The 20,619-nt window shown below is 41.2% G+C and overlaps 1 protein-coding gene across 1 annotated transcript in view; it reads right to left on the reverse strand.

The window, feature by feature from the left end:
- Positions 1 to 5,499: 5,499 nt before the first annotated feature.
- The window catches only part of ZNF804A (zinc finger protein 804A), a 197,667-nt gene continuing 182,547 nt past the window's right edge, over positions 5,500 to 20,619 (reverse strand). Inside the window, exons 3-4 of the mRNA XM_082200772.1 lie at positions 18,059 to 18,189; positions 5,500 to 9,545 (exon numbers count right to left, since the gene is read on the reverse strand). Coding sequence (XP_082056898.1) covers positions 6,287 to 9,545; positions 18,059 to 18,189 — 3,390 coding nt within the window. The 3' untranslated portion in view covers positions 5,500 to 6,286. The remainder of the gene's footprint in view (positions 9,546 to 18,058; positions 18,190 to 20,619) is intronic.

A 20,619-nucleotide genomic window follows, 5' to 3' on the forward strand; every position in this document is an offset into this window, starting at 1 on the left:
GATTGTTTTGTGGTGGATTATATTTTGTTTTTATTGTTGCTATGATTATAATCACCTTGGGATACATTTTAGAAAGTTATATAAAAAAAGAGATTTTTGCTTATGGGAAAAGTGCAGAGATGCACATAATAAGTGCAACTATAACTTAGTAATGAAAAAATGTGTCTTGGAGGTCGTAGCATGGTGGCAGAGAATGTTCTTTGTGTGCACAAAGTCCTATGAATCCTTGGAACCTATAGTTTAAGGATCTAAGGACTTGGAAAACGTTTTTTTCATTTGAGATCTGACAAAATTACTGCCCACCAAACTGAGATAGATAGACCAACGATTGGACTCATTACAAAGCAGCTTGAAATGTTCATAAAGTCTTATGTGCAAGTCTGGCTTCAGTAGTTTTCTAGTAAGATTTGTATTATAGCAAACTGATGCCGAAGACTCTGAAATGCAGAAGGCAAAACTCCCCTGGAGCTAGGCATGGAACCAATGAGCTGTGCAGGCATGTTGGAAGTCTTTAATAGCAGACAAAGATTTAAAAGCTGTGTCTGTGGTCTGGTTTCCCCTCCAATGGATTATAGTGATGATCTATCATTTAGAAACTGAGTAGAAAATAAATTTGAAACCTCAGCAGTGAAGACTGAATATAACATCCTGAACAAGAAGTCGTATCATTCGTACAGCAGATACAATTTATTTTTTACAATTGAAAGTACAAAAAAAGCCCTAGTTCATATTTGCAAATATAAATTCTAAGAAACTTGAAAGGTGTCGCTAGCCGACAAAGGAGAGAGAATTAAATCTTTATAAAGTATATAGCAAGAGCAAAAAAAGGAGACTGAAAACTATCAGGAAAAATAATATTTAAGCATCTAGTTGCTGTATACATAAATCCAGGATGCTCTACAAAATGTTAATATATACATATTGTATAGCAAGTTGCATTATTTTTTTATACAGTTAATGACATTTTATTCACAACCTTTTTTTTAGTTTGCTTTATAAAAAATTGTCTCTAAATTCAATAGAAAAGACTTAAAATAACATGACAAAACTATACAGTAGGGGAACATACACCATGTGCATTGGATACTGTCCTTATATACAGATACTTGAAACAATATACAGGAATGAAAATAAAATGAATGGGCTGAATCCAAACTAAGTTGGTCACACTACAGTCCCACTGGGTGGGGCGGGGGGATGTGACAAGTTAATCACAACTAACATAAGCCCCATTGGTTTCAATAGGACCTAAATGTGACTAACATAGTTTAAACTAGTGATTCCCAAGTTGTGTGCCAGGACAAACTAATCAGCCATGAACAGGGAATTACATGTGCCTTGAAAAAACTAAGCCACCATGTTGGGTGCATCCACCACTCTCACATTTGGAAAGTCCATGCAGCACTGACATCTCCACCTCATCCATCTCTACCAATAGAGTAAAAGTGTCCCTGGAATCCCTGGTATAGCTGCCCTACAGCTGACAGGTGTTGTGAGGGGATCCCAGAAGTACCCTAGTACCTAGAAAATCAACCCCCATCCATAGCAGATCGAGCAAAAGGGGTAAGGTGTTTAACTAGGCCATATAACCAAGATTTAATGCAGTTTCAAGGAGAATGCCTTCTTATTTCTCCTGGGTGTTGAACACTCTAGACCAGGCATGGCCAGACTTGGCCCTCCAGATGTTTTGGGACTACAACTCCCATCATCCCTAGCTAACAGGACCAGTGGTCAGGGATGATGGGAATTGTAGTCCCAAAACATCTGGAGGGCTGAGTCTGGCCATGCCTGCTCTAGACAGATAGATTGTGTGTGTGTGTGTGTGTGTGTGTGTGTGTAAAAAGGTGTGCCTCTGAATTCTAATCCAGAAAAGAAGGGCCCATGTGTCAAATGCTTGGGAAACACTAATATCAACAGATTACAGTACGAAATCATCAGGTCTGGACAAATGGCTGACTGGAAAAGGATTTTCCATTGTCCATTGTCCAGTACTTTACTAGGTTTCAGATTTGTACAAGGCAATGGGCTGGTTGCAGTTTATGCAAACTTTTATCAAAGCAGAGGAAGTCATACTGCCTGAAACAATCAATGCTGGGTAACAAGAATGGTGTGCTATGTAGGTGAGTAGGCCTCACTGCAATGTTTACCCGATATTTTCAACTTACTGTTCCTTTAAATGTTTTGGACTACAACTCCCATTGCCCTTGACTATTGCCCATGCTGGCTGAGGCTGATGGGAGTTGCAGTCCAGCAGCATTGGAAGGTCACAAGGTTGAGAAGGTTCACGGATACATTGAAAGACCCACCGTGAAAAATAAAAAGAAAGAAAAGTGTAGCTTTGCTGGAACAGCAGGAGACAGTTGTGATGGAGGAAGAGGCAAGGCCGATAGCCTAGTATGCTCTTCTGTTAGTTCATTTGTGAAAGTTGATTCACATCTGAAAGTGTTGCTAGCCTTATCTCTCTATATGCTAACCTTCTCTCTCTATATGTCATGTATGTCCTTCCTTGTCTGGAAGAAAATTGTCTGACCCTCCACACTCAGAGTCATGACCACATGCACATGGTCCAGTCCATCCATGAAACTCCCCAATATTAGAGCAGCACCCCCCCCCCAAACTGCCGTGCTTGGAGACACCACTGTCAGAATGCTGCCATGATAACTGTGGATAGACCAGATCAAAAACATTGTCTGCAACTGCATCTCTTGAAAACGATTGAGACATATCATTTGCAGGGGGGGGGGACAAGTAGTGGGCAGGCAGTGAAGCTCATTCTAGTTTCTTTGCAAAGAAAGCTTTGCTGTATGGCAAACACCTATCTGTTTACTGAACATATATGTATGAAATCAGCCTCAGCCTTTGTAGTGGTTCTAGCTCCCATAACTGGTGATACACTAAGTGAAATGCAGCTTAACAGCCATGTTGGACTGCCCAGTATGGTTCCTTATTTTTTAATGCCTTAAAGGTAAAGGTAAAGAGACCCCTGACCATTAGGTCCAGTCGTGACTGACTCTGGGGTTGCGGTGCTCATCTCGCTTTATTGGCCGAGGGAGCCGGCATACAGCTTCCGGGTCATGTAGCCAGCATGACTAAGCTGCTTCTGGAGAACCAGAGCAGCGCACGGAAATGCCGTTTACCTTCCCGCTGGAGCAGTACCTATTTTATCTACTTGCACTTTGACATGCTTTCGAACTGCTAGGTTGGCAGGAGCTCACCCCATTGCAGGGATTTGAACCACCGACCTTCTGATCAGCAAGTCCTATGTTCTGTGGTTTAACCCATAGCACCACCCATGTCCCTTATGGGACTCTAAAAACTGTGGTGTTTTCAAGCATGATGGTGAGCAAATTTGGCTGAACAAGTGGCAAGTTGTGCATACCATCTCTAGGGCAATTGCAGCAACATTTGGGAAGTTCTCCCCAATCCTCCTGGTTTTTAGTTATAAATCACTGGCTCACTGCTTTGCAGGATGCAGCAGTTACGGTTTGTGACAAATTCAGTGCCTATTGTTGAGCTATCTCAAGATAATATGATTATGCTAACAAATCTCCTATTTAGATCTTCCACCTATAGTTCATATTACCTATGAGATAATATGCCTCCGAAACGTTTGGGGCCTGGTCATGTTGTTCTTTTCCAAGGTCAGGGGCTGAGGAGGGGGAATCCTACATTTCTCATTTGGGTGGAACATATTAACTTTTCAATCATTTTCCAGCTTAGGTGTTTGGGGAATGGGAAGCAATTTAACAAAAATCTATAGCCTAATTTAGGCTTATCATTGCAATTTGAAGATTAATTAATTCTGTAGACCCAGGTGATTTAAAGAAATGGCAACTTTTAAAAAAAGCATTAAATTCCTTGCTAGATGTTGAAAGCATGAATTGTAGTGAAAATGCTTAAGAAGTCTACATATGTGGACTGATTGAGTACAGAAATTACATATCAGAACAGTTCCTTTCTCTGAAATGGTGTGGCTGTTCAAAAACTGCTATTTTTTATTGAAATCCTTTACCTGCTTACCTAAACCCCACTGCACACATTTGGAGTTGTTTTTGTAAAGGATTGTGCTGTCAGATAGATAAATTTAAACTACTGTAATCGATAGGTAAAAATACCGACATTTCATTTTAAAAGATACTTGGTCCCACTCGGGATATTTATTAAATACAGTGGTACCTCGGGTTACATACGCTTCAGGTTACAGACTCAGGTTACGCTTCAGGTTACTAACCCAGAAATATTACATTGGGTTAAGACCTTTGCTTCAGGATGAGAACAGAAATCGTGCTCCGGCGGTGCAGGCCCCATTACCTAAAGTGGTGCTTCAGGTTAAGAACAGTTTCAGGTTAAGAACGGACCTCCAGAACGAATTAAGTACTTAACCTGAGGTACCACTGTATTGCACTATTTGAAGAAATACTTTAATAGTTTGTGTCCCACAATCTGATTTTAATACTGACCCAGTACCCAAATGTTCATCTGTTAGCAATAATTATGCAGGAGACTCCCATTGAAGGAACACTCCTCTTGGCTGGATCTACAACCCAGATCAAAGATTGGGTCCTTCCTTGTGACTATCTTAGATTGAAAACATCACCAATGCTGTGATTGGGAGGATACAAAGGACTTGGCTATTGGCTAGATTATGCCCAGTCTGTCAGAGAGATATGCCTTGAACAGTTGCAAGGCAGCCATAAAATATTTCTTTCTTTCATCCTCAAAGAACCAAAAGTGGCAATTGATTTCACACACACACACACACACAGCCCCCCCCCAAATGGTGGTGCAACTGGAAAAAAATATTGTAACCAATTCTAGAGTGTGCACCTATGGTGCAATCTGTAACATTGGCCCTTTGGGTGGTGCTTGGACTGCCAGCTTCTTGCATTCACTGTGTAATATATTAATATGCCCAAGGGATGCTTCATTGGTTTACCGTCCAGTTGATACTGACAGCTCAATGTGTGAACTAGCGTTGCTGAAAAGACCTGTGCTTGCAATAATATGAAAGCTCTCTTTGTTGTGTTGTGGCTGTACAGGTCACCCACCACTGTAGCATTCTGGAATAACATGGAATAACCCAGTGACTCGCCATAATTGGATGGTTAATTTAACCACTCTGTGTTCCTGGTTGGCAAGGGAAGTCATAATGCTCCTGCAGTAAGGGAAAGGAGTGAAAATACTTAAGATTTTCCTGTTGGCAGCATCTCCTTTGATGCTCATAGCCATCAATATGTCTGTTATAACCTGGCAGTGCATGTGGTAGTCAGTGATACTGTTTCTGATGCTGAGATGAGCAGCAACGCCAGTAGTTCCCTTGGCCCAGGTTCTGCTGAGCTAGTTGATCTCTACTCAGGCTGACTGAGCTTTGTCAATGTGTTTTAGACAGCCAGGCAATTCAGAGGAGGTCTGCAGACCACAGGAGCTGCTGGCTGTTAGAAGTGTGTTGTGGAAGCAGTCCCTTGTGCTTGCTTTCCCTCTGAATGTTTTTTTAAAAAAAAAAAAAAAAAACAAAAGAGAGTGCCAGCACACTCTGCAAATGAGCAATATTTGTCTCCGCAGCATCAAGCTGCTAATACAATCAGATCTATTACCCTTTGTCATCCTCTCAGTAAGATTGTTCCCCTCTAGGTTTTAGCCTCTGAACCATGATAATAAATCACAGAAGGCTAAGGGAAAGTTGGTTACCCAAACACAGAAGAGTTTACCATTTAAATGGCAGAAAGCAACCATCTATGAGGCCCACAATGCGTGATTTTTGTTTTCTTTAAAAAAAGATTGTTAAATCTGTAACAAAGAAAATTATTGCAAGAGAGAGTTCTCACTATATTTATGGTTATAAGGGATGTTGTACAAAACATGGTGGATCAGCTTTGTCTAAACATTACTTAGGTGTGAATACACAAATATAATTTAAAAAAAAAACCAGGAGCATACTTTACAACATAACTTACAGTACTATAAATATATTTTATATACATGTTAGTATATTTTTAAGACATGATCTTCATACATACATATACATATATATATATTATATCTATACATATGTGGTTTGTATTAATATTAGACTATTCAGTGCTTTAATTTTATTATGAATCTGCACTTTACATATAAATATTTGCATTTTTTAAAACCAATAGCAAATTCTTCTATATCAGAAGGCTCTTGCAACCTCTTAAGCTCAGTCTATTGGTAGAGTGATCTGTCCATGGTTCTGATGAAGAGTGTTGATGTATCTTCAATCGAAGACTTGTCCTTCTAGTTTGACTGCTTCTCATGAGGCCTAGAATAGTGGCTGCAAAGGAATGACTGCAGGATGTGGTGACAGGAGTGAAGGGAACAGTGTGTGGGGCAATGGGGGAAATGCCAAATGGCTTGGGTGGAGAACTGAAGCTGGAATGAGGGGCAGTTGGGGTGGGCCAACGATGGCTGTGTGACTTGCAGGGCAAAGTCTTGGCCCGACTGACAGATGAGGTAAAGGTGTCCGTGAAAGAGCTGGGACTTGGGAAAGAAACTGTTGGTGAGGCTGAAGGACCTTAAATGTACTTGCTGCAGCAGCTGCGGCTGCGGCTGCTGCTGCTGCATGCTGTTGCAAAACCGTGTGGTGGATTGTGGTGACCGAGGTAGAGCACAGAGGCTGCTGCAAAGGCAAGGGCTGCAGAGGGGCATTGGAAGGTTGGACTGCAGCTGGAGGAAAGGTCAGCTTCATCTTACTAGCGAGCATGTTTTGCTGGAAGATCTGGTGGTAGGCCTCGCATTGCAGATCTTTGAACTTGTCGTGGCTTTCCGGAGGCAAAAGCAATGTGTGTTCAGGCAAAGTGAAGGGGGCAAGAATTTGCTCTGTGGTTAAAAAAGTGTGACTGTTCATATGTGCTTCTTTAAAGGGCAAAGGGGGCGGTGCATTAAATATACCTGGGTTATACCGTAGCCACTCATTGACTGATGGGTTGAGTTTCTCTTGGGGCATAGCCTCAGCCACTTCATAATGACACAGATATGCTTTAGGAGGAGGCTGATCAAAGTTTCTTTCAAGACTGGGCACTTTATTAGGAGCTTGCATTTCGGGGACACTCAGGTTTTCAGGTTTTTCTCCTTCTTCTAGCATGTTTTGGGGTTTCACCATTGGTTGAACACTGTATTCGGTAACAGAAGAAGAAGAAAATGTAGATTCCTCCAGAGAGGTAGTTTTCTCTGTACTGGAAGAGTTTGAACCTTTGATATTTTCTAATGAAAGTAAATGTTCAGATTGTGGAGCTGTTTGACTTTCTACTGACTGGATTGTTTGTTCCATATTACCATTTGCATCATCTGTGATGGAAGGTGTTTTTGTTTGCTCTGTGTTTTCTTCAGTAAATAGTTTGAGGGAATTATTGATTGTGCACACCCTTTTAGGAGACTCAACAATGACATTCCTTCTTGGTGCCCTCTCTCTAAATGCATGTTGAGTTCTTGCTCTCTTTCTCCTTCGTTTCCGTTTAGGTTTACAAGGTGCTGCTAAGTTACATGTTTGCCTCAGATTCTCTTCTGAGGAACAGGTCAGTGCATTTGAACTTTCATCTGATGAACACGAATACATATGATGTCTCCGTTTCCTATGGGACCTCTCTGGCTCTTCTGTGAGCGAATGATATGCTCTCTTCGTGGGCTGTGATTGATTCACACATTTTTCTTCAGGAAAATGGTCTAAATGTTTATGGTCTGGGGTACTGCAACATCTTCTGATTCTCCAACTACAAAATGCTTCAGAATGAACTGAGCTGCATCTTCCAGAACTTGAACCTGGTTTATTTGATTGTCTGTGAGAAATTGATTTACTCCTTCTCCACACTTGGTTAGAGTTAATGTAGAATTCCCTATTGTCTTTTATGTTGCAAGTGGGATGTAGACTTTGGTTTCCATGGACCTGTGTGGATGTTCCACCACAGTCACTGTTCTCAACCTGGAAAGTTTCAGATGTCTGCTGAAAGAGTTCCACAACTGAATCTCCCATTCCATTTTCACCAGTGCCTTGTTCCAAAGCATTATGAAGTTTTGGATGTTTATCAATATCAGCACAGTTATTTTGCTGTTCGAGTAAGGGAGAAATTTTAGTATCTGCCTCAGTAATTTCCTCCTCATAATGGTGGTGGCATAGCTTTCTTCTTCTTTTCCTCTTCCTGGTTTTGTGAAACCACTTTTCATGTGTTCTTTTTATCCAGGCTTTGTTTTGCTGTTCTGATGAGCTTTCATGTATACATTTTGGGGAATTATGACATTTTTCATTTTCTCCAATCATCCACAAAGTATCTAGGCTTAGGCCATCTTGTTTTTTATTGAGGCTACAATCCTCTGCCACTGAAGCATCCGTCGTAGTTAATTTTTCATCATTGTATGGATGTGTGTTAATGTGAGATGCACAATCAACATTTGCTAAAAGAGATTTATCTGGACAGTCTAAACTCAAATCATGGTTTGATTGAGGTTTATTTTTCTCGAGGCATTCATTCGATCTTGATGACCTGAAGTCAAAACATAATGGATTACAACTGTATGAAATGACTGGCTCTGTGTTTGTGTAAATTAACATTTCTGATGGCCACTGAAGAATGGTTGATCCATGTTTGTTAAGCACAGGAACAAATGGCTCACAAGGTCTCTTTTGTGAATTTTGTTTACAAGGAAAAGCTACTGTTTCCCCCTCAGAATTTGCTGGCATCAGTCCATCCGATGAGCATTTTTTAATTTCAACTTCAGCGGCTGGTGAATCGCTGCTCAGGTTCTGATCATTTTTTTCCTGGATATCCTGCTGTGATAAACAGTTTTCATTCACAGGGAGACCTGTGCATTTATTTCCATTGGGCTCATCACTATTACTTTCTGCAGGGAGGGCTTTGTTCCCAAGGGCAACTTTGGATGATGTTTCATCTGGTGAGGCAGCTGAATCTACATTAACAAAAAAGCCCTCTGAATCGCCAAGCCCAGGTTCTTTCAAATGAGAAGCAGGAGATCTTAATTCCATGACGTCCTTTATCATGTTTCCTTCACTGGGTGGTTCATCTGGTGGTTCCTGTACTTGGAGAGATTCATCAGCATGTTTTTCCATTAGTGGAACAATAGAATTAGGTTTCTCCTCAGAACACAGAGACATTTCTTCATTCAGTGAAACCTGAAGGTTGCAAGGTCCAGGAACAAACCGGCTTCTTCTGCTAAGCCCATGTTCAGACGAAGTTTCATCATTGTATTCATAGAAGGCAGCGGCCGATGATTCCAGCTTGACTGCTGCTTTCTTAGGAAATGCAAAAGAGAACCCCACTTTATGTCCATGGAGCCCCTGCATTTGATCCCCAGGCTTGTTAATGTCTGGCTTGCTGTTATTTGCATTTTCAGGTGAGGAAGAAGCCACAGATGTAACATTGTCAGCCGTCTTTGAGCTGTGCAATAATGCAAAGTTGAATTCTTGCTCCTTTTTAGTAGAGTCGATGAGGGCACGTGGAGGGATTTCGTTACAATTATCTCGGACTGTAACTGTCGTGGATCTGAACATAGGGCCACTCCCTGGAGCACTGAAAGAAAACAAGAATACACTTTCTGTAAATGCAGTTCAGAAGCATTTGAAATGCAAAGCTAGCAGTGCAGTAACAATGTCACCTTTCCAAAAACAGCACAATCCTGACATTTTACAGGCAAAAGATACCCATGCACCTGAAGGCAATTCTGTGCACAAGTGCTGCCTGCAAAACTCTCCTGTAGGTCCCGTGAGTTCCAATTGCTACAGAGGGTTGTATATCATCACCACCATCATTATCAGGGGTCAGCAACCTTTTTCAGCTGTGGACCAGTCCACCATCCCTCAGACCATGTGGTGGGCTGGACTATATTTTGGAAAAAAATATATGAACAAATTCCTATGCCCCCAAAATAACCCAGAGATGCATTTTCAATAAAAGGACACATTCTACTCATGTAAAAACTTGCTGATTGCCAGACCGTCCACGGGACGGATTTAGAAGGCAATTAGGCTGCATTCAGCCCCCAGGCCTTAGGTGGCCTACCTTTGGCTTAATGCCAAAATAGGCTTCCATTTGACTGGCAGAATCTGAGACCAGGGAGAGGAGACAGTGGAGGAAGATTGGAAGAAATTTAAAATTTATTTGCAGAAATATTGTAAAATTTATGAATGTTAAGGACATTGAAATGAATCGCAGGGGTTTTAGCAACAAAGTAAAATGTAAGATTGGATTAACAACAGATAAATTAATAGGATATGAATTTGCTGAATTAATTTTTAAAAAAAGGGATACAAGAACGGGAGATGTGAGGAAGTCCGGAAAATAAGCTAATGGAAGATGAGAAATTAAGAAAGAGGGATTTTTTGTTTTTTGTTATTATATGTGTTTTTATCTTTTTTTCTTTTTCTTTTGATGTGCTTAATGTCTGTATTTTTGTATTGTATTTTTTGTGATTTTGTATTTTCTTTGTCTTTTATTGTGAAAACTTAATAAAATATTTATAAAAAAACAAAAACAAAATAGGCTTCCATTTGGTTTATAGCACCATCAATGTCTGCTCAAGTGCAGGGGTGAAGGAAGGGTAACCGGCACCCGGTGTGGGGTGTCGGGGGCGGGGCAAACTGCCCGGCGACGCATGCGCAGTACATAGCATGCGCCACCGGGCTGTTTCCCTCTCACACGGCAGCGGGTGGTGCGATGGCGGGCGGCGAGCCCAAGGCAGGGTGCCTTCTTGTCACCCCCTTAGGGATGGCACCTGGTGCGGACCTCCGCCTGCCCCCTTCCCTCCGCCACTGATCAAGTGTCTAGGAGGCACCTGATCTAGATGTCATAAGTGGGAGCTACCGTCTTTTGCTTTCTTGCTGCTTCCCCCATTTGCTTGCCTTTCTTAGGGCTCACGATGTGCAGCTGCCCAAAGAGAGATTGAAAGCAATTTCTCCTTCTTTCAGTGCTTGCTGGAGAGGGGAGGCAACAGCAGGAGGGAGGAGGAGGATGAACCCAGGCAGTGGTCTCTAGAGTTGGCAGAGGGCCCTTTGCCAAAGCATGGACTAGATAAGCTCAGCTGGTTAGAGTCTGTTGATAACACCAAGGCTGCAGGTTCGATCCCCATATGGGACAGCTGCCTATTCATGGGGTTGCACAAGATGATCCTCAGGGTCCCTTCCAACTTTACAGTTATATGGTTCTAATTAACACTGTGGTTAAAGCAATGCCTCTTTTTAAAAAATGGAAGAAATGTATTAATAGATAGGTCTTAGAACTCTTCCATGCTGTGAAGTATGCAAAACAAACAAAAACAATTTCCATGTTTCCCACCCATTCTCATTCAATATGGCAAACCACACTTTATATAACAGCTCTGTGTCCTGGGAGGAAATGAGCACATAGTCAGATGCCAAGGGTTTCATTTGGCCTGATGTGGTTCTATTCTCTGGAAATAAAAAAGAAAAAGAAAAAGAAAAGAACAAAGGGCGGGGGAGAGAATAAGACACCATGTCTCTTTCTGGTCATTTATTCTCCAGCTCCCTTCTGTTCTTATTCTCTTACAAAGAAGTCAGGAAGACATCTATACCACTGAACTAGACAATTATTTGAAAGTGACAAGGACAGAATTGCAGCTGGAAGTTTTCTATGGGTCTTCCACACCATTACGCTGGAATGACAAAATTTGTCTTGAATTTTTCTTTAGGAGAAACATAATGGCAACTTTGGGTCTGGTTCACACACACACTGGCCCACCCCTGCCAACCTTGGACTGGAGTGTCTTCCACCATCGTGGGGAGAGCCTTCAGCATGAACAGAGCCCTACACACAAGTACACTAAATTAAGGCTATCTGTTCATTGTGCTTGGGGAAATGGAAACTGGTACTTTACATGAGTGGGACTTCACATTTGGTGAAGGTTCAGTGAGAAGAATGTGTGTGAACCTGGGACTTTTACCTATTTCTCAGTGAACATGACACCTACATGCTACAGTTGAATGTGTGAATGAACCAGACCTAATTTACATGTAAGCACCCCTCTCCCCACTGATCAATAAAGGTGGAATTCAGTGTTGCTCTCTTGCAAACGTTCTGTCTTTGCAAGTATTTCAATTAGCCAGATGGGACAATCCCGTCTCTCCTTCCTCCCCATTGTTCTGTGGGTTCTCCTGACAACCCATCAAGTCATTCTTTGAGGGATGGTGGAACCCCATGGCTCAATCAGAAGTCCTTGTACATGGCTTCTCCTGATGGAGTTTCTTAAGCGAATCCCATTCCACATATTTATGAAAATCCATATTGCAGCTGTGAATCATAACACTAGGGATTTATTGTCTCTCAAGTATGTATATTTTGGTAAACATCAGTGTGGCAATTCTGCAGGGCATGTTTGCTCCCACCCTTCCCTTCAAGAAATAAATGCAAGGCCTGCCACTCCCATGGGGAGGGGAGAGGGGCTTGGTCACATGGTATCAGTGGGCAAATAGGAGGTGGTCTGGAAGGGGGTTTTAAGGTAGCTCCTCCTTCAGACCCCCTCCTGTTTGCCCATTGGTACCCTTTATGCAATATTGGCATTATAGGCTAATCACCCAGGGCTGAGTAGGATTTTTTTTTTGTTAGGGCCTCTCCCCCCCCCCACTTCACACTGTTGAGTAAATTTGATTGGCATTCAGGGAGAGGTGTGGCTTTCTTGCCAGTATGACATTGAGTCTGGGTAGATAAGAAAGCTGGGTGCAAAGCCTAGGTTTATGGAGGCAGTATTGGGCTAGGGACACTCTTCAGGGACCAGCTGCTACATTGTACATGGAGGGCTTGGAGGAGTGTCCCTTGAGGCCTGGAGTACACACACAGGTGAATGCTGCACAGTCTGCATGCACTTGTGGGTACCATACACAAGGTTTTTCTGATGAAGAGGGAGTCTTTTATTCACTGACCTTAGCTGGGGAGCCACAGTGCAAGGCTGCAGCTCATGTCCAGACTGGGTGAGGATTTACCTGTCAGAGTTTGACAAAGTCCTCACCTGTCTGTTAAATCTGAATTTGTTTGATTGGGTTGACTTGTTTGCTTGGAATGCATATCCTCCATTCTGTTAACATTTTAAGAAATACATCCTTTAACCTATTCTATGCCTCAAGTCTCCTTTCTGCATGTGTAGGTTGTGAGCTTGGCATAAATTATATGTCAAAATCTCTTTAATCTTTAATTTGTACAGCATGCTGTCCAACATTTCACTGTTGAAAATAGGGACACCCTAAGGAAAATAGGGACATTCTGGGATCAAATCAAAAACTGGGACAGCTTCTGTAAACCAGGGACTGTACCTGGAAAATAGGGGCACTTGGACATCATATGGCACAGGACTTTATTATAATGAGCCAAAGCACCATGCCTAGGATAGGGCACTAATTTCCCTACTCTATAAAATCCCACCTGCCAGAATTATTTTAGCTTCCCTCGAAACATCTTCAGATCTTTTGACTGAACAAGATCTTCCGCATTTGTCTCAAATTTCACTTTGTGTGCAATTTGGTGGAAAGCCCAACTGACAGCAGCTCTCCAGGGCCTCTCAGACAGTCTTGCTATCCTTGATCATTTCGTCGGAAATGCTTACAACGGAACTTGCAGCTTTGTGTATGCAAAGCATGGCCCCTGCCACTGATCGGCAACCCCCCCTCCCCTGTGTTTTTAATGACATTTTGGGAATGCATGTTGCGCTAGCAATTTTGGAATGACTTTTAAACACATCTTATTTGACACACGAGTTGTTGAGTGAAGATAAGTATGGAACCCCCCATGGTCATTTTAAATAGTTGCTCTCCGAGCACAGCTACCCTATACCAGACAGGTTTGCATTTTCTCTGATGTAGCATGTAGAGCTCTTAGCTGTATTTCTAAAACATTTATAGCAGTATCTAAATGTATACAGTACCCCAGGGGTCCAGCTTGCAATTTCAGATATGTATACACATAGGCTGATCTATTGTCCTCCTCTCTCTCCGAAGCACCGCCATTAATAAATATACCATTAGGTATAATCTGATCATTAGCACAGCATGAGGAGTTGGATACGGACCTCTGGCTGTGAGTTATTTAAAGGTTACAAAGGCCTGAGGAGTAAGGGTAAAATAATAACAACACACACCCCAACCGGCAACATGCTAAATCAGAGTTTTTGGATTTAAACTGTTTCAGCTGTACAGTACCCTACAGGGCTTAAATTATTTCTAGTTTGAATTGTTCATGGTCTGCAGCCAATTCATTGCAGAGTCTTGGGTCTGGAAGAAGACTATAAGGTCACTCATTTTGCCTTTCTGTGATTAATTGCTTTATCTACAAATATCCCTGATGGGTTATTCTTCAAATCCAGAATTGAGGGGAGCAGGGGTGCTGAATGCAACCATAGGACAAGGATGATGATGATGAGGACGACGACGATTTAAAGGGATATCTTAAGGAAGTGAGTCATGCCACCCATTAATTGGAAATAGGAAACGTTACTATTTTCAGGGGGTTATTAGTCAGTTCTGATGAGAAACAAAAGCTGTGATTAAGAAGTATAGGCCGGCAGGCAGGATTTGGGAAAAGGTCTTGGGAAATATAGATTCAAGACGCTGCTCAGCAAGCTGGGTATCTATGAATATACCTCAGTGTCAGTTGCCAACCTGTGAAATGGTTGTGATAACTGTCAAAAGAGTATAAAGGGGTATATAATTCATAGGAATTACAACTAACACTTGATAACCCAAATTCTATCACACAAGTAAAGTTAACAAAAATGTATAAAGTGTGTAACAAATGTTGGAAATGTAAAGAAAAAGAGGGAACATTTTATCATATGTGGTGGGAGTGTAAAAAGGTGAAATGCTTCTGGGAAATGATATATAATGAATTGAAAAAAATGTTGAAATATACATTTGTAAAGAAACCAGAGGCATTTCTGTTAGGTATGGTAGGAAATGAAATAAATAAAAAAGAATGTAAGCTTTTCTTATATGTGGTAACAGCTGCAAGGATATTACTGGCCCAAAAATGGAAACAAGAAGAATTACCAACGATGGAAGAATGGAGAATGAAACTAATGGACTATGCAGAACTTGACAAATTAGCAGGAAAGATCCGAAACTGACGGGGCCATAAGTTCACCGAGGACTGGAGTAAATTTGTAGATTATTTGAAAAGTATATGCGATGAACAAACAACGTTTGTTGGTTTGCAGGAAGCTCTGTGAAAAATTAATATTGGAAATATTGTAAAAAAGGGAGTAGGGGGGAGGTTATTATTATAAGGCAATATAAAATCAGGAAATGTGTAAGAAATAATCAAAACGGAGGATTGTCAGAAGAGCTGAGGGAAGTCCAAAAAGAATGTATTTGTGAGAAAATGTGTGTTATGTTCCTATAATTTTGTTTTATAACATTAATAAAAATATTTATATAAAAAAAACACTTGATAACCCAAATTCTCAGTTCTCGGATCTATATTTTTGAAAAAGTGGTCAGATGACATTTATCTTAAATCAGGGTGAGCCAATGTGATGATCTCCAGTCAGATGTTGCAGTACTACAACTCCCATCATCCTTGACCATTGGCTGTGCTGTCTGGGTCTCATGGCACCTAGACAACATCTGGAGGATGCATTGCTGGGTACTCAAGCCTTTCAGATTATTTTTTGTCAGTGCTCCCCCTGGTCGTGAGGTACAGTATGTTATTGGCTCTGTCTTAGAGAGCTGTTCTTTCTTATCAACGCAGTAAATCTCAGAGCAGTTTTGCATGACAATTCAGATCTCTCCACTTGGAAGTCCACTAAAAAAACCCATGTTTACTCTTTTAAAAAATGTCAGAAATGAAGGAAAATATAGGACTTCAGTCATCACACATAATTGCCTGTCAGCGCAACAAGAAAATACTTCATAATGGTAGCCAATCAATTTAGAATGTGCTAAGAGCAATGATTTGTGGTGATGAAGTGAATGCTATTAGCAGTTTGAATGTGTGAACACACCTCAATAAAAGTTGTAACACGAATAGCACATTTAAAGTGTGACATAAAGCAGCAGCCATAAGGGGTCCTCTGTTTGCCGTTTCCACAGTATATATGGTTTGTGACACTGAGAAGCGGTTGCTTAATGCAATAAAATGTTTGACTTCGTTCTTCCCACCCAGCATATCCTTATATTGCTGCTACACATATTTCAATGTCTACAATGGCTTCATGCAATCCCAGATGGGAGAGCAATATGGATGTTTGCAAACTGAGATGAAAGATGGAATGCTACTAGTGATAAAGGATGCTGGGAGGCTACCAATGATAGAAATGTGTGTTGGACCAGATCATCTGCTTGTTACTCTGCATGTTCCCAGCAGTACTGATTGAGGGTTGGAGAGGGGGAGAGAAAATTAGGAAAATTAGGGATGTTCTGCCATCAGTCTACAGTGATCAGCATCTTCCTGTTGGGATCCACAGAATGCTGTGTGAGGTAGTAAGTCTGCAGGCTTGAGTTTGCTAGCTGATGCAATCAGCCTGCAATACTTTCTATGGAGGTGCTGGGTCAGAATGACTCAGCAGTAATGTGCTGACAGTTGATTGGCTGTCATCGGTTTAAAAGGGAAACCTGTCCAGCAGTAAAGGTGGTGGTGTAGAGGAGTGTGGTCGGAGAGAAAGAGTCTTCCTATTTGACTTAAGGTGCAGCCAGGTACTCTGTCTGACTGTATGAACTGCTTCTGTAGATATTTGTATATACAGTAAGGGTAAAGGTAAAGGGACCCCTGACCATTAGGTCCAGTCGTGGCCGACTCTGGGGTTGCGGCGCTCATCTTGCTTTATTGGTACAGCTTCCGGGTCATGTGGCCAGCATGACTAAGCCGCTTCTGGCGAACCAGAGCAGCGCACGGAAATGCTGTTTACCTTCCCACCGAAGTGGTACCTATTTATCTATTTGCACTTTGACGTGCTTTTGAACTGCTAGGTTGGCAGGAGCTGGGACCGAGCAACGGGAGCTCACCCCGTCACGGGGATTCAAACCGCCGACCTTCTGATCAGCAAGTCCTAAGCTCTGTGGTTTAACCCACAGCGCCACCCATAGCCCACATTTGTCTATATAGCTCACAATAAATAATACTGCACTGAAGAACCTGGAACTCTGAGCTTTTCTGCTAAATCAGTGTGAAGAATTCGCGACAGTTCCCACTGTAGCACCCACTTTTCCCCTCGGACCCTGAAGATTTTTTTACATGGGCAAATTCCTTTGCAGGATTTGACTCAACCACTGGAACCTCCTCTCTCTGTAAGAGCTGTTCGACAGTGGGACAGACTCCCTCAGGGGGCTGTGGACTCTCCTTCCTTGGAGGTTTTTAAGCAGAGGTTGGATGGCCATCTGTCATGGATGCTTTAGCTGAGATTCCTGCATTGCAGGAGCTTGGACTAGATGACCCTTAGGGTACCTTCCAACTCTACAGTTCTATGATTCTGTGATAATATCACCAGGTAGCAGGTGGTGGGATGGATCTCTGCCAGAGACTCTGTAGACCTGTAGTCCATCAGAGTAGACAACATTGGTCCAGTAGACAACTAAAGTGTCCAGTGATTTGACTTTGAAGAAGCTAAGTTCATATCTGCTTGCACAATGGGACATTTGCTATCAATAAACTGCTTAAAGCAGAACAGGACCCAAATTTCAGAATGAATACTACAGAATTGAACTGGGTTGTGCAATATTGCGTAGACTAGCAGCAAGCCAGCGTATTCCTTTCTTCATCAGTGGTGTCCTGTCAAAATTCAAATGACTGACCTAGTTTCCTAATGTTTTCTACTGCTAAGCCTGATTTATTAAATATATATAGGACATGTTTTTAACTCAAATACTTGTCATTTTAGCTCTGTTGAAAAAGTAATGTTAAAACATTTATTTCTTTGCATGGTGCCACATCTAATTGCAACATACAGTTCAGAGAGTGCCAAATATATATAGCTACTTTGTTCTGGTTTGAGATCTTAATAGTCATGGGGCATTCTGCCACATCATGTCATCTGGAATATTCTTTCCCCTTTCCCTGTACTTTTTACCTTTCAATAACTTTTCACTCACCACACAGCTTCTTTTCTCAGTTCAGCTAACTTGTGTAAGCGTTGAAGGGCTTTTTCTTGCTTCCTTTCATCTTTTCTTGATTTGGAAGCTACATTTCGGGCAAACTCCCTCTGTTTCAGCTCCTTGAGTCTCTATTAGGAACAAGTAAAAGCAGGGTCAGGGGGAAATGGGGAGGAGAGAAACATTTAATGCACAAAGAGAGAAAATATTGCAAAATAATTTAAGAAGCCATTATTTTCAGTTCTCACTAAACCCTCTGATTTATGCATTTATACAAACTGAGAGTAGCCCCCGAATTTAGCATATCTATGATGGCATTTCGTTCAATTGCTAGTCCTTCATGATTGCTTGTGTATTGTTTTGGTAGCAAAATGGTTTTGTTTAAGGAAATGACCCAATACTACTATCTCTAAATTTATTTATGGGGTATTGTTTAGTTCCAAAAGCTTTGATGAGGAGGGAAGGTACATTTTTGTGGTTCATCTCAAGCACCAAATGCCTTGGACTGGCCATTCTTGTTACTCAGCTACAAGTCTTCCACAATGTCAATATTTTTAGGTGGAATTCAATCACATACCAGCAAATTCAGGTTGCACGGTTATAGCTGATTGGGAGAACTTTAACAACAGGTTTGGTTCCCAAAAAAGATTGTTCTGGAAAGCACAGGCAACTCCTGTTTTGATGCACCATTTTCTAGCCTCACTGCAGACAATTTGGAATGAATGCTCACTTAAACAGTCAGTGTCATCTAATCTACCTCAAAACCAAGGTGAATGTTCAAGGAAGTGCTCAACAAGAAGTGCCCTAAGATATTTATCCAAAGGATTCAATATAAAGCAAGTAGGGAACTAGCTGCCTTGAAATAAAAAACAAAGAACTCTTGATATAAAACCTAAAATCACAGGTTTCAAAATTATAGATGAGAAGGCAGCATTCTTCTGCAGGCCCAGGGGGGTGGATTCCATTCTGGCAAGGAACAGGCAGACTTCCCTCAGACCAAGCTGAGACAGAGACCAAAGACACAAATTAAACTACCACTTGAAACCTGAGATCTGTTGTTGGGAGTTAGAGGGGTGGATGGACAAAGGAGCCACCATCCACCCTACTGAGAGCCTGAGGGCCCTTCTACTGCCTCTATCCACCTGGTCCAGGGTGGGAGCCAGGTTTTATAAGGACTACTGCCGCTGCTCAGCAGAGAGGGCTTCTTTTTTAAATTGCTTTTATATATTTTTTATATCCTTAATTTTTTTTTAGTGTTTTAACTGAGTTGTCCCAAATTTTCAGTTGAGTTCTCTACTGTTCCACACCAGTTAGTGGTTGTTTTTTTTAATTAAAAAAAGTTCTTATGAAAATTAATCAGAATTTTAGTGTAAATAGATACTTTCTGCGGGGTATAATTTGGCCTAATATACATTATTTGCAAAGCAATTGTCTTCAATGTAATGTATTTTTGTGACGATTTCACTAATGCATGTACAGTTTATCCCAGTATATGCATCTCTGTACACATTACTTGGAGAATTGCGTTGCAATAGATAGAGAAGTGTGCATTGTAAGTTGGTTTGCATATTGTTTCCGAAAGTGCAAATTTGGCAAGTTCACCTTTAAATGTGAACTGATTTGAATTAGTACCCCATTCCTAATCTGAGGAATGGCTATGGAAACAGTTTAAGTTTTCCTCTATGATGGCACAGACATATAGAGAGGATCTGTATGTGGGGTTTTTTTTTTTTGGGGGGGTGCAGTAAAATTGGGGTCTTCTATTGTTATACAGACAAGGTTATTAAGCTAATCAAAGTTCAGCCTTTCCAATCTGACCCTAATCCAAACAACAACCCAAAAAATCTAACCAATTACATTTTCAATCTTGAAAGGTAAATACATTCTACCATAGTGGTTAAAATGGACAGATGAGACAATCAAATGCTACACAACTTTATTAAGGACAATCTTCAAAACAAATATTTACACTATGGATAGCAATGGTGCCCCTGTCCTTGCCCCACTGTGTTGCCTCAGAATTACTTCCAACTGCTTTGGCACATCTGCAAAGGCTTAGTATTTTAAGGGATATGTTGAAATAAACAAGGGTGTTTGCAAAAGGAGTTTGCAACTTTCATCCATCTGATCATTTGTATTATTCATTTATTTTAAATATTTCTAACCTGGTCTTATTCACAAGTGATCCCAGGGTGGGGTAAAAAATCCCTCCAAAACCCTCAAACTGAGAACAATTACAACAGCATCATTCTGCACAATAATATCAGAAAACATGAACAGGCAAGCAAATAAAAATGGCAGCCATTCACATAGTTGACTACATCTTAAAAGCTAGTCTAGGAGTTAATATCCATCAAAGGCCTTAGCAAAGGCCTGTTTTGATAGCTGAATTTAGGGGCTGGAAAACAAACCAATACAACCCTTTTGTTTCTTCTGTAGTTTAGAAAAAGATCCTTAGCAACTCGCTCTGAGTTCTACCTTTCACTCCTGACCATCCACTATAGTTCTAATTTGCCTAACATTGTCACTTCCTGTGCTCTGTGCTTCCACAAACTCACATC

The sequence above is a fragment of the Podarcis vaucheri genome (assembly GCF_965113315.1).
Source record: "Podarcis vaucheri genome assembly, chromosome: 1".
In the NCBI taxonomy this organism is placed as follows: domain Eukaryota; kingdom Metazoa; phylum Chordata; class Lepidosauria; order Squamata; family Lacertidae; genus Podarcis; species Podarcis vaucheri.